Source organism: Notolabrus celidotus, chromosome 13 (genome assembly GCF_009762535.1).
Source record: "Notolabrus celidotus isolate fNotCel1 chromosome 13, fNotCel1.pri, whole genome shotgun sequence".
NCBI lineage: Eukaryota > Metazoa > Chordata > Actinopteri > Labriformes > Labridae > Notolabrus > Notolabrus celidotus.
This window is the reverse complement of record NC_048284.1, coordinates 1130797-1144875: the sequence shown is the minus strand read 5'-3', so window position 1 is coordinate 1144875 and position 14079 is coordinate 1130797. Positions and strand designations below refer to the sequence as shown.

The window sequence follows — 14079 nt, the reverse complement described above, 5'->3', positions numbered from 1 at the left end:
GGTAAGAAGGAGGCAGGAAAGGTGGATGAAGGAGTGGAGGGGGATAAGATAAAGAGAAGAGGAGGAGAGGATGAGATAAAGGAAAAAAGGAGAAGTTTGTTTTTTTAATAAATGATGAAGAAGAAGAAAAAAGGTTGGACCAATAGGAGAGAGGTCTGTGCAGGAGGAAGAGGAAAGGAAAGGAAGAGAGGATAATTAAGAAAGGAGGACGAGAAGAGAAGAGGATGATGATGCTTCAGTCAAAGATAGAAAGTGAGAGAGGAAAAGGAAAGATAGAGCAGGAGAGGAAGAGAAGGGAGGAGGAGGAGGAGGAAAGGAAAGGAAAGGAAAGGGAAGGAAAGGAAAGGAAAGGAAGAGAGAATGATTAAGAAAGGAAGACAAGAAGAGAAGAGGATGATGCTTCAGTCAAAGATAGAAAGTGAGAGAGGAGAAGGAAAGATAGAGCAGGAGAGGAAGAGGAGGAGGAGGAGGAGGATGATGATGCTGCACTCTCAGACTGAAAGTGAAAGTATAAACCCACTGCTGACTCTGAGGATGCTCTGACTCCCTGACTGTGCAGACATCCAGACCAGAACCCAGTGCAGGATTTCTAGTCCAGGGATCCAAACCAGGACCCAGACTTCAGCTATCTGAGCAGCAGATTGCGGATTGTCTGGTCCCAGAATCCAAACCAGCTCGGTGGTTCTGGTTGACGAGGATTGTGGTCCAGATGATGTGGTTTCCCCGGGCGTCCAGCAGGAGGCAGCAGAGCAGCACAGGAGGTGAGAACAGCTGAGTTCACACACACACACACACACACACACACACACACACACGCACACACACACGCACACACACTGTGTAGACCCGCCCCTCCACTCCTCACAGATCGGATGTCGGAGCGATGAGAGGTAGGTGTTCTCTCTTAACTCTTAAACTTTCTTTAATTTATCATGTTTTATTGTGAAAGGGTGAAAACTGTACAATCTAATCAGCTGACAATGACCGGAAGTAATTTATGGATCCTTCAGACGTGTGTTGGTCTGTCTGATGAGCATGATGGATCACCAGTGACGATGCACTGAGCAGGAACCTGATCCAACATCTAACCTGTCTGTCCAACTCTTTACAGACTACAGACTACCTGTTAGAATACAACATGTTCTAAAGGTTTAAATAATAACATGTTCTAAAGGTTTAAATTAAAACATGTTCTAAAGGTTTAAATAATAACATGTTCTAAAGGTTTAAATTAAAACATGTTCTAAAGGTTTATATAATAACATGTTCTAAAGGTTTATATAATAAAACATGTTCTAAAGGTTTAAAATAAAACATGTTCTAAAGGTTTAAATTAAAACATGTTCTAAAGGTTTAAAATAAAACATTTTCTAAAGGTTTATAATAAAACATGTTCTAAAGGTTTAAATTAAAACATGTTCTAAAGGTTTAAAATAAAACATGTTCTAAAGGTTTAAAATAAAACATGTTCTAAAGGTTTATATAATAAAACATGTTCTAAAGGTTTAAATTAAAACATGTTCTAAAGGTTTAAAATAAAACATGTTCTAAAGGTTTATAATAAAACATGTTCTAAAGGTTTAAAATAAAACATGTTCTAAAGGTTTATATAATAACATGTTCTAAAGGTTTATAAAATAAAACATGTTTTAAAGGTTTAAAATAAAACATGTTCTAAAGGTTTAAAATAAAACATGTTCTAAAGGTTTATAAAATAAAACATGTTTTAAAGGTTTAAATTAAAACATGTTCTAAAGGTTTAAAATAAAACATGTTCTAAAGGTTTAAATTAAAACATGTTCTAAAGGTTTAAAATAAAACATGTTCTAAAGGTTTATAAAATAAAACATGTTTTAAAGGTTTAAATTAAAACATGTTCTAAAGGTTTAAAATAAAACATGTTCTAAAGGTTTATATAATAAAACATGTTCTAAAGGTTTAAAATAAAACATGTTCTAAAGGTTTAAAATAAAACATGTTCTAAAGGTTTATATAATAAAACATGTTCTAAAGGTTTAAATTAAAACATGTTCTAAAGGTTTAAAATAAAACATGTTCTAAAGGTTTATATAATAAAACATGTTCTAAAGGTTTAAAATAAAACATGTTCTAAAGGTTTAAAATAAAACATGTTCTAAAGGTTTATATAATAAAACATGTTCTAAAGGTTTATATAATAAAACATGTTCTAAAGGTTTAAAATAAAACATGTTCTAAAGGTTTATAATAAAACATGTTCTAAAGGTTTAAAATAAAACATGTTCTAAAGGTTTATATAATAACATGTTCTAAAGGTTTATAAAATAAAACATGTTTTAAAGGTTTAAAATAAAACATGTTCTAAAGGTTTAAAATAAAACATGTTCTAAAGGTTTATAAAATAAAACATGTTTTAAAGGTTTAAATTAAAACATGTTCTAAAGGTTTAAAATAAAACATGTTCTAAAGGTTTAAATTAAAACATGTTCTAAAGGTTTAAAATAAAACATGTTCTAAAGGTTTATAAAATAAAACATGTTTTAAAGGTTTAAATTAAAACATGTTCTAAAGGTTTAAAATAAAACATGTTCTAAAGGTTTATATAATAAAACATGTTCTAAAGGTTTAAAATAAAACATGTTCTAAAGGTTTAAAATAAAACATGTTCTAAAGGTTTATATAATAAAACATGTTCTAAAGGTTTAAATTAAAACATGTTCTAAAGGTTTAAAATAAAACATGTTCTAAAGGTTTATATAATAAAACATGTTCTAAAGGTTTAAAATAAAACATGTTCTAAAGGTTTAAAATAAAACATGTTCTAAAGGTTTATATAATAAAACATGTTCTAAAGGTTTATATAATAAAACATGTTCTAAAGGTTTAAAATAAAACATGTTCTCTTTGTTCTTATGAGAAGTTAACGATCAATGTTTTGATGATCTGCAGAACTTAAAGATATTTATTCCTCAGCCTTTAATGATTTGAGGAGGTTAAATTAGTTTCCCCTTTGTGTTCTTATTTTGTGATTAATGTATAAAAACACATCTCCCTTTATGTTCCGTCTCAGATCTCTGGTTCTGTCCGCATGTATTTAATATTTATAGAAAAAGAAGAACACAGACGTGTCATTAATTAACGTCTGTGTTTAATACTCAGCAGGAGGAGTCGAGGAGAACCGGAATGGAGAGAAAAAGAAATTCCTGACACTGAAGAACCCTGGAAAGATCTGGAAGAACCTCAGACAGCACAACCAGAACCACGCTGCAGGTGAGAATCAATAGAACCAACAAAACTCCATCAGGTTAGAACCAACAGAGCCAACAAAATTCAATCAGGCCGGAACCATAGGAACCAGAAAAGCATACTTTCAGGTTAAACCCAACAGAACCAACAAAATTCAGTATGGTTAGAATCAAAGAGAACCAACAAAACACCATGAGGTTAGAACCAACAGAACCAGCAAAACACAGTCTGGTTAGAACCAACAGGTTCTGTAAGGACCTAAGAACAGACAGGGTAAGGACAGGTTCTGTAAAGACCTAAGAACAGACGGGGTAAGGACAGGTTCCTTAAGGACCTAAGAACAGACGGGGTAAGGACAGGTTCTGTAAGGACCTAAGAACAGACGGGGTAAGGACAGGTTCCTTAAGGACCTAAGAACAGACGGGGTAAGGACAGGTTCTGTAAGGACCTAAGAACAGACGGGGTAAGGACAGGTTCCTTAAGGACCTAAGAACAGACGGGGTAAGGACAGGTTCTGTAAGGACCTAAGAACAGATGGGGTAAGGACAGGTTCTGTAAGGACCTAAGAACAGACGGGGTAAGGAAGGGTTCTGTAAGGACCTAAGAACAGACGGGGTAAGGACAGGTTCTGTAAGGACCTAAGAACAGACGGGGTAAGGACAGGTTCTGTAAGGACCTAAGAACAGACGGGGTAAGGACAGGTTCTGTAAGGACCTAAGAACAGACAGGGTAAGGAAAGGCTCTGTAAGGACTTAAGAACAGACGGGGTAAGGAAGGGTTCTGTAAGGACCTAAGAACAGACGGGGTAAGGAGGGGTTCTGTAAGGACCTAAGAACAGACGGGGTAAGGACAGGTTCTGTAAGGACCTAAGAACAGACGGGGTAAGGACAGGTTCTGTAAGGACCTAAGAACAGAGGGGGTAAGGACAAGCTCTGTAAGGACCTAAGAACAGACGGGGTAAGGACAGGTTCTGTAAGGACCTAAGAACAGACGGGGTAAGGACAGGTTCTGTAAGGACCTAAGAACAGAGGGGGTAAGGACAAGCTCTGTAAGGACCTAAGAACAGACGGGGTAAGGACAAGCTCTGTAAGGACCTAAGAACAGACGGGGTAAGGAAGGGTTCTGTAAGGACCTAAGAACAGACGGGGTAAGGACAGGTTCTGTAAGGACCTAAGAACAGACGGGGTAAGGACAGGTTCTGTAAGGACCTAAGAACAGAGGGGGTAAGGACAAGCTCTGTAAGGACCTAAGAACAGACGGGGTAAGGACAGGTTCCTTAAGGACCTAAGAACAGACGGGGTAAGGACAGGTTCTGTAAGGACCTAAGAACAGACGGGGTAAGGACAGGTTCTGTAAGGATCTAAGAACAGACGGGGTAAGGACAGGTTCTGTAAGGACCTAAGAACAGACGGGGTAAGGACAGGTTCTGTAAGGACCTAAGAACAGACGGGGTAAGGACAGGATCTGTAAGGACCTAAAAACAGACGGGGTAAGGACAGGTTCCTTAAGGACCTAAGAACAGACGGGGTAAGGAAGGGTTCTGTAAGGACCTAAGAACAGACGGGGTAAGGACAGGTTCTGTAAGGATCTAAGAACAGACGGGGTAAGGACAGGTTCTGTAAGGACCTAAGAACAGACAGGGTAAGGAAAGGCTCTGTAAGGACCTAAGAACAGACGGGGTAAGGACAGGTTCTGTAAGGACCTAAGAACAGACGGGGTAAGGACAGGTTCTGTAAGGATCTAAGAACAGACGGGGTAAGGAAAGGCTCTGTAAGGACCTAAGAACAGACGGGGTAAGGACAGGTTCTGTAAGGACCTAAGAACAGACGGGGTAAGGACAGGTTCTGTAAGGACCTAAGAACAGACGGGGTAAGGACAGGTTCTGTGAGGACCTAAGAACAGACGGGGTAAGGACAGGCTCTGTAAGGACCTAAGAACAGACGGGGTAAGGACAGGTTCTGTGAGGACCTAAGAACAGACGGGGTAAGGACAGGATCTGTAAGGACCTAAGAACAGATGGGGTAAGGACAGGATCTGTAAGGACCTAAGAACAGACGGGGTAAGGACAGGTTCTGTAAGGACCTAAGAACAGACGGGGTAAGGACAGGATCTGTAAGGACCTAAGAACAGATGGGGTAAGGACAGGTTCTGTAAGGACCTAAGAACAGACAGGGTAAGAACAGGTTCTGTAAGGACCTAAGAACAGACGGGGTAAGGACAGGTTCTGTAAGGACCTAAGAACAGACGGGGTAAGAACAGAATCTGTAAGGACCTAAGAACAGACGGGGTAAGGACAGGTACTGTAAGGACCTAAGAACAGACCGGGTAAGAACAGAATCTGTAAGGACCTAAGAACAGACGGGGTAAGGACAGGATCTGTAAGGACCTAAGAACAGACGGGGTAAGGACAGGATCTGTAAGGACCTAAGAACAGATGGGGTAAGGACAGGCTCTGTAAGGACCTAAGAACAGACGGGGTAAGGACAGGATCTGTAAGGACCTAAGAACAGATGGGGTAAGGACAGGTACTGTGTCTTTCAGAGCATGAGGTGGACTGTGGGGAGACTCTGCAGGAGGAGCAGAGGGAGGAGCGTTTGGAGGAGATCAGCAGGACCCTGATCCTCAGGGAGGAGCAGCTGTTCAGTCAGGACCCCCGCTGCGAGGAGGCCGAGGACCAGCTGCAGAGAGACCTGGAGGCTCTCAGCCTGAAGATATGGATGGCGATCCACAACACCTTCACCCCCTCTTCATCCTCAGCCTCCTCCTCTGAGGAGATGGAGGTCCTGAAGAGTGCTGTGGTCTGCATCCAGCAGCAGGAGGAACAGGACCGGCGATGGACTGGATGTCCTGAAGACAAAGTCCCGGTGTGGCGTCCTCAGAAGTGTCTCAACACTCACAACAGACTCCTACAGAGCATGGTGGAGTCTAGATTGATGAGGGCCGCCGAGGAAGACTCTGGTGAAACTGATGGACTGTCTTCACCCCTGAAGAGGGAGGTGGGTCACACACGAGAACAGCAGGAACATGTTTAGCCCTCAGTACACTTTGTCTCTTAACTTCCTGTCTCTGGTTCACCTGAGCAGGTGTGTCGTGTGGGACGACGTGTGAAAGAGGACCTACTGACGGTGCAGAGGTCGGTGATGGACTGTTACCCTCCTAAGATGGACATCCTGAATCTGTACGGGGGACTCTACCATCAGAGTTTCTCCACTCGACTGAAGAGTCTGGAAGCTTCTGGGCTAGAAACAGACGACTGCAGCTACCTGCTGTTCTGGATCAACCACTGCTATCCAATGTGAGTCCCTGATTACACCAGTCAGTCCCTGCTACCTGCAGTCAGTCCCTGCTACCTGCAGTCAGTCCCTGCTACCTGCAGTCAGTCCCTGCTACCTGCAGTTTGTCCCTGCTACCAGTCCCTCCATAGGTGCATTTCCACCAAGAATTCCAGGGTCTTTTAGCCCCCAGAACTACTTTACCCTGAACTAAAAGGTTCCTGTGTCCCCATTGTTGTTGTTTACATTTGTTTCCAGTGAAATATTAAAACACGAAGAACTGGAGGGGAAGATAAAAACGGCCTGCCTGGGTTCTCTGCTCCAACCGGACCACCTGGACCGACTGGAGGACCAGTCCCTGACCCACAAAGAGGTAAAGACCAGCAGACAACCAGCTGTGATGTATCTGAGAGTTACATTATTATACATGTTTCATATATGTAATGATGTCATTCATATAACCACACAGGAGAGAGTGAAGCAGTGGCTGAACTCAGCATTTAGGAAAGAAGAGGAGAGCTGGCTGAGCGGAAAAACACCTGAACTCATCGACCAGTACTGCTTCAGTCCGCTGGCTATAGACGTCATACAGGTGAGTCCAGACAGGTCACAGGTCACAGCGTTCTTTGTTGTAGGTAATACACAGCTACATCCCTGTTTGTGTTTCAAGGTTGTAGACAGCTCCCTGACTGGGATAAATTCCAGGTTGTAGACAGCTCCCTGACGTTTTGTGTTTCAAGGTTGTAGACATCTCCCTGACTTTTTGTGTTTCAGGGTTATAGACATCTCCCTGACTGGGTTATATTGCAGGTTATAGACAGCTCCCTGACTGGATTATATTGCAGGTTATAGACAGCTCCCTGACTGGGTTATATTGCAGGTTATAGACAGCTCCCTGACTGTTTGTGTTTCCAAGTTATAGACAGCTCCCTGACTGTTTGTGTTGCAGGTTATAGACAGCTCCCACACTGGGTTATATTGCAGGTTATAGACAGCTCCCTACTGGGTTATATTGCAGGTTATAGACAGCTCCCTGACTGGGTTATATTGCAGGTTAAAGACAGCTCCCTGACTGGGTTATATTGCAGGTTATAGACAGCTCCCTCACTGGGTTAAATTGCAGGTTATAGACAGCTCCCTGACTGGGTTATATTGCAGGTTATAGACAGCTCCCTGACTGGGTTATATTGCAGGATATAGATAGCTCCCTGTCTGGGTTATATTGCAGGTTATAGACAGCTCCCTCACTGGGTTATATTGCAGGTTATAAACAGCTCCCTGACTGGGTTATATTGCAGGTTATAAACAGCTCCCTGACTGGGTTATATTGCAGGTTATAAACAGCTCCCTGACTGGGTTATATTGCAGGTTATAGACAGCTCCCTGACTGTTTGTGTTTCCAAGTTATAGACAGCTCCCTGACTGGGTAAAATTCCAGGTTATAGACAGCTCCCTGACTGGGTTATATTGCACGTTAAAGACAGCTCCATGACTGTTTGTGTTTCCAAGTTATAGACAGCTCCCTGACTGGGTTATATTGCAGGTTATAGACAGCTCCCTGACTGGGGTAAATTCCAGGTTATAGACAGCTCCCTACATGTTTGTCTTGCAGGTCATAGACAGCTCCCTTAATGGGTTACATTGCAGGTTATAGACAACTTCCTACGTATTTCTGTTGCAGGTTATAGACAGCTTCCTACCTGTTTGTGTTGCAGGTTATAGACAGCTTCCTACCTGTTTGTGTTGCAGGTTATAGACAGCTCCCTGACTGATTTATATTGCAGGTTATAGACATCTTTTTGACTGTTTGTGTTTCCAGGTTATAGACAGCTCCATGACTTTTGTTGTTGCAGATTATAGACAGCTCCCTGACAGTCTGTGTTTCCAGGTGATAGACGGCTCCCTGTCTGTATTTTGCGTCAGGTTATGGATAGATTGCTTACTGTTTATGTTTCCAGGTGATAGACGGCTCCCTGACTGAATTAAGCTCTGTGGTTAGAGACCCATTGAAAGCTCAGAGGCTCACAGCTCACCTGGAGCTCTTCCTCCTCAGGTAGGCTCCGCCCCCTGAGGCAGTGAATGTTCCTGTGTTTGTTGCTGCAGGTTCATGTGGTGGTAATAACACAGAGTCTGTTTCAGCTATAAGAAGAGTTTGGAGGAGTTTGTGAAAGGGAAATCATCAGGAAACATCCGCTCAGTGGTCAAAGCTCAGCTGGTGTGTGAGCAGCAGTTCAGGTACGTTTACCTGTTGATGTTTGAGCTCTGTCATTAACTGAGCTCCCTGTGACTTCCTGTCCTGAAGCATTGTGGGAACTGTAGTACGTCTGCTGGGACAGGTGTAGAGAAAGTGTGTTCTGATTGGACGCTGTGTTTCCCTGCTCTGCTCCTGATTGGCTGTCTGTGACTGTCCTCAGGGGTTACATCACAGGTCTAACAGGAAGTCTGTCGGAGCAGCAGAGGTGCCGCTGTCTGGAGACTCTGACCGCCCTGAGGGATTGTGGGTACAGGACTCTCACCGGCACCGTCCTCATCCAGATGAAGGTAAACCCTGTGAACTGATGACAGCGCTCACCTGTGAGGCTGGCGTTCACGCTCAGTGACCGGCGCTCTGTGTTCAGGTGTGTTTCAGTCAGCTGTGGACGGCGGCCTGGATTGACGGGTCACTTCCTGTCGTGGACTCGTCGCTGGACTCTCTGTACCAGCATCTTATGGACCTGACGGACCTGAAACCAGCCTGCAGAGAGGTAGGACTCTTCACCTGTCTACAGTATCTACCTGTTTGTGTTCCTGTTTGTGAACCTGTCTGTCTGTCTGCAGGTCTTGCTGTCCGACCTCCATCAGGACCTGGTCCTGAAGTATGTGAAGAGGATGATGAAGACCAGGACCAAGAGCAGGAAGCAGCAGGTGGGCGGAGCTCAGCGGATGATTGAGGACGCCGGAAAGATCAACGACTTCTTCAAAGAAGGGGTGAGACACCTATAGAGCACCTGTTCTTAGGCTGAGGTCAAGGGGGGAGGTCTCTGGGTTCCTGCAGATCCAGCAGGGAGGAGAAGTTAACGTTTTTAAGATCCGCAGGAATACTTTGCAGGACTCTAACAGTCCTGTGTGTGTCCTCAGGGCTGCAGGGATTCTCTGTGGCTCGGGGAGATGCTCTGCAGCCTGGCTGAAATCCTCAGACTGCAGGACCCTGGAAGTGTTCAACTGGAGATGGTCAGCCTGGCCAGAACCTTCCCCGACCTCAGGTACTGGTCCCCCAGAGAGTCTAAATGTTTCAGCATTATCTTTTCCCAATCCCAACAGACGTGACCCTCAGACTCTTTCCAAACAGAGCAGGTCTAGACCGTACCCTATGTCCTGCTATTAACAAAGACCCAACATCAAGACCGGATCAGATCCAGTCCCATCTTCCAGACAGGACTCAGTCTGATCTCATCTTAATCCACCATGAGCAGAGCACTTTGCAGCATTTAGCAAGTTACAGTGGCAAGGACAAACTTCCTTTAACAGGCAGAAACCTCCAGCAGGACCAGACTCATGTTAGACACACATCTGCTGAGACCGTGTTGGAGAGAGGGATAGAGGGAGATGAAGAGAGAGAGAGAGAGATGATAGTGGGGAGACGGATAGTAGTAGTTGTAGCAGCTGGAGTCTGGACCACGTCCACAGCAGCAGAGATCCAGAGGAACCTACGAGACAAGGGAGCTCAGGGACTCCAGAAAGGTCTATGGTTAGTATCTTTAATGGGACAGGAAGAGTTAAAGTGAGAGACAGGCAGAGAGAGGAGAGAGAGGGAAAGACAGGATCCCAGTGTGTCAGTCTAAGCCTATAGCAGCATAACTAAGACCTGGTCCAAGCCTGATCCAGCTCTAACTATAAGCTTTATCAAAAAGGAAAGTTTGAAGCCTACTCTTAAAAGTAGAGAGGGTGTCTGCCTCCCGGACCCTGACTGGTAGATGATTCCAAAGGAGAGGGCCTGATAACTGAAGGCTCTACCTCCCATACTACTTTTAGAGACTTTAGGTACGATGAGCAGGCCTGCATGTTGGGAGCGTAGTGTTCTAGAAGGGTGATAGGGCGCTATGAGCTCTTTAAGAGATGAAGGTGTCTGATCATTAATCCTCCTTCAGTCTAAGTCCTGAATGTTTGTGTCCAGGCTCACTCCCTCCCACTGTGAATCACATTCTTTAGAGGGAGTAGAAACATTCAGACCTCCTCAGGGTTTCATAACTTTTTAATCATCATGGGCGAGAGTTGGCAGGAAGTCAGCTGATGCATGTGCACACCTGTCCTCCCGGGGAGCAGGTTCGCTCTCTCAGGTTGTCCGGGGTGTGACCTGGTTTAGTGCTGTGGGAAAGACCTGGTTGCTGTGGGAGACGGCGGGTGTGGTTAGGCCGGGCTCAGGTGTCATAGTTGTGTGAGATGAATGGAGAAACACGGGATCCTCTCTCTCTTTGTGATGTCAGAGTCTGCAGGGTTTCCTCCTCTCTGATTGGCTGTTGAGTCAGGTGTGTGTGCAGATGTTGTGTTTCCTGTATTGACCCCGCTTCTCTCTCTCTCTGCAGTGGCGCTCACATGTCGGCGTTGCTCTCCCTGAAAAGCGGCCTATCAGCTGCTGACGTTCGCTCCATCAGGAGGAGTGCGGAGGAGAACCGCCTCCTCGGTGCCTCCACCAATCAGAGCCCTCCGTTCTTCTCCAGAGTCAAAGTGAAGTGGATCAACAACAAGATCAACCAGATGGGACTGAAGCCCTGAACTATCTTTGTGTTAGCATTTTAGCCTCGCTACGTTATATAAGTTAGCATGTTAGCATATTAGCATGTTAGTTGACTGTATCTGCAAAATTAGCATAGCATGAGTTAGCATGTGAGAGAGCAGGGTGTGTAACTATCTGTCAGTAAACAGTATTTAGGTGCATTTCAACCAAGAGTTCTGGGGTCTTTTAGCCCCCAGAACTACTTTATACTGAACTAAAAGGTTCCTGGTCCCACATTGTTGTCTGCGTTTCGACCGCGGGCTGAAGTCCCGGGTAGATTGTGCAAATCAGGCCAGTGACGTATGGAGGGAATAAAAAGTAAATGCACTACACCACCAGACCAGTAGAGGGCAGTAACACAAAGAGGAATGCCATTCATCCCAGATGACACCATAGAAGCAGACGGACAGGCAGGTATCATTATGAGCAACTCAACAGTTAGCCTGTTAGCATGAAGAGACTCAGCTGGTCTGTTTTAGATGGTGCTATATTTCATCACAGATGGATTCACTGAATCAACACGTGAGAGGAGATAAGCACGAGTAGCAAAGACGTTTCAACACGGCTTTAAAATCCTTTTGAACTCAAAAAGCCGTGATCGCAGAGATCGGCCGGTGTTTTGGTTTAAACTGCGACCCTGTTAACTGGAGACTCTCAGCCGGATGCATCCCTCATAAACGTCTTTAGACCATCATTAAATATCTGATGAGGATATTTTGAAATCTTAATAAAAACTAAACTAGTTTGCATTCCCAGGAACTCCCTCTGTGTTTCAACAGCTGTGTAAACTCCACAAACACTGACACGTTCAGCTGAAGGTCTCCAGTTTACAGGGTCACTTTTAAAAGCGGAACACCGGGAGGAGAGACGCATTCCCGGTGGGCTGAGAGAAGACTACTGTTACAAGCTGCTAAATCAAGAGAATCACAGCTTCTTCTTTTGAAAAGTACACACACATACAAAAAAGATAGAACAAATAAAAACTAATGAAAGAAAGAGAAATCAAGAGAATCACAGATGTGTGTGATGTTATTGTGGACGGAGGGTGGAATAAAAACACTGAGGTTAATCTACCAATCAGACACGCTCAGCATTGCAGGCCCCGCCCCCTGAAAGTCCCGGGACCTTTGAAAAGTACTACACCCCTAACAGGGGCTTTTTAAGGGGTAGATAATCTACCCCTGTACTAAATTTAGACCCTGGGTCCGCCGGTCGAAATGCCCCTTTTCATATTTTATCACACGCCTGTATCTCGCCTGAGTTTCTGCTTCATCACAGCTAACTTGGCGGTTGTGACGGATGCTATGGTCCGCCATTTTGAAGGACGGACAGTTTCAAAGATATTTATTCATCAGCAGGAGACGTGGGTCATTCTCAAGGTGTCCCTCAGGGTTCTATCCTGGATCCTCTAGAGTTCTTTAAGAAGACTGGGGGGCGCACTCCTACCTCATTGGTTTATAAAGGTGAATTAGCGTGAAGCTAACTGTGCTACATTTCATCATATGGAAAGCTTCGTGTTTAAGATGTTTGTGGATTAATAAATCAGACCAATGAAATAAAACCGGTCTCTTGTCTTTAAAAGGAGACGTGAGGAATGTAAGAAACTCTCACTGCTAACTTCATGATGACATATAAACACCTCAATAACAGTTACCTTCTCATCTGTCTTTGTGCTACACAAACTCTAACTTCTTTATCAAATAAACAATCTTCTCAAGGACTTTCAAGCACCCTTGAATCTGCTCAGGGACCTCTATGACAGTCAGAGTAACTCCTGCAGCCTCAGACAGAAACACAGAAACAGACTCAGGCTGAGAATAAACCACAGAACGTCCCACATGCCTCAAATAAAAGGTTTCAGATGTTAGAAATATGTGAGGGGTTAGTCCAGATGTGTGTGTGTGCTTCAGTGTGTGTGTCTGTGTGTGTTTGAGACACTCTGCTGCCCCCTGCCTGCAGGATTTAAAATATTCTCAGGTTTCACATCAAAGTTAGTTACTCAGGAGGAAGATTTCATTCCCACACTTTAAGAGTTTGTTAGTCATGAGTGAAACTACCGGAGCCTGGAGGGGTCACACACGTCTCCCAAGTTTATAAATACACACACACACACACACACACACACACACACACACACTGTGAATTTTAACAACAAAACATTTGAAGCTCAACATTAAATCTTATTTATTGTCTATTTTGGATTCGCATAAAATCACATCATGTGGCTTTATCCAGTAACTGTCACTGTAACATTTAACATTTAACATTTTATATTTAAATTAAACATTATAATTATAACACTTAGATTTTAGATTAATATTCAACATTTAAAATAAGCATAAGATACTCAAATGTTACATTTAGATTTAATATTTTACACTAAAATCTTTAATTGAATATTTCGATTCAAATTGTTTTTTTTAATTTAACATTTAAATTAAACATTACAAGTTTAGGTTTATCATCTTAAATATTGATAGAAAGTCTAGATTTAATTTTTCACATTTAAAATAAACATTTAAAACGTTGGTTTAACATTTCACACTTAGATTTAGATTTAAAATTAAAATCCAACATTTAAGATTACATTTTAAGACTAAAAATTAACATTTTTCATACAATTAATTTTACATTTAAAATGAAACTATTAGAATTACAGTTTAAAATGAATATAAAACTTTAAGAATTCAACCTGTTACGTTTAGATTTAACGTTTAACTCTTATATTATTTTTAATATTATGATTTATTATTTATGTTTACATTAAACAATTAACATTCAGATATAACATTTTACATTTAAATCTAACATTTAAAATGTGGTTCTAAC

The 14079-nt window shown here is 42.8% G+C and overlaps 1 protein-coding gene across 1 annotated transcript; it reads left to right on the top strand.

Annotated features, from left to right (window-relative positions):
• The first annotated feature begins 487 nt into the window (after nucleotides 1-487).
• LOC117824326 (tumor necrosis factor alpha-induced protein 2-like) lies at nucleotides 488-12957 on the top strand. The gene is made up of 13 exons (XM_034699790.1): nucleotides 488-761; nucleotides 3139-3249; nucleotides 5767-6221; nucleotides 6309-6520; nucleotides 6756-6870; nucleotides 6967-7089; nucleotides 8456-8550; nucleotides 8637-8732; nucleotides 8912-9038; nucleotides 9116-9241; nucleotides 9315-9464; nucleotides 9615-9739; nucleotides 11060-12957. The coding sequence occupies exons 1-13, from the start codon at nucleotides 710-712 to the stop codon at nucleotides 11247-11249; spliced, it is 1977 nt and encodes a 658-aa protein (XP_034555681.1). The 5' UTR covers nucleotides 488-709; the 3' UTR covers nucleotides 11250-12957.
• The last annotated feature ends 1122 nt before the right edge of the window (nucleotides 12958-14079 follow it).

Excerpts from the sequence above, each read along its gene's own strand:
- LOC117824326 (XM_034699790.1), top strand. The coding sequence starts at position 710 with ATGATGTGGTTTCCCCGGGCGTCCAGCAGGAGGCAGCAGAGCAGCACA. Across the intron at positions 8,551-8,636 it reads CTGGAGCTCTTCCTCCTCAG|CTATAAGAAGAGTTTGGAGG; the intron begins GTAGGCTCCGCC and ends AGTCTGTTTCAG. Across the intron at positions 9,039-9,115 it reads CCGTCCTCATCCAGATGAAG|GTGTGTTTCAGTCAGCTGTG; the intron begins GTAAACCCTGTG and ends CTCTGTGTTCAG.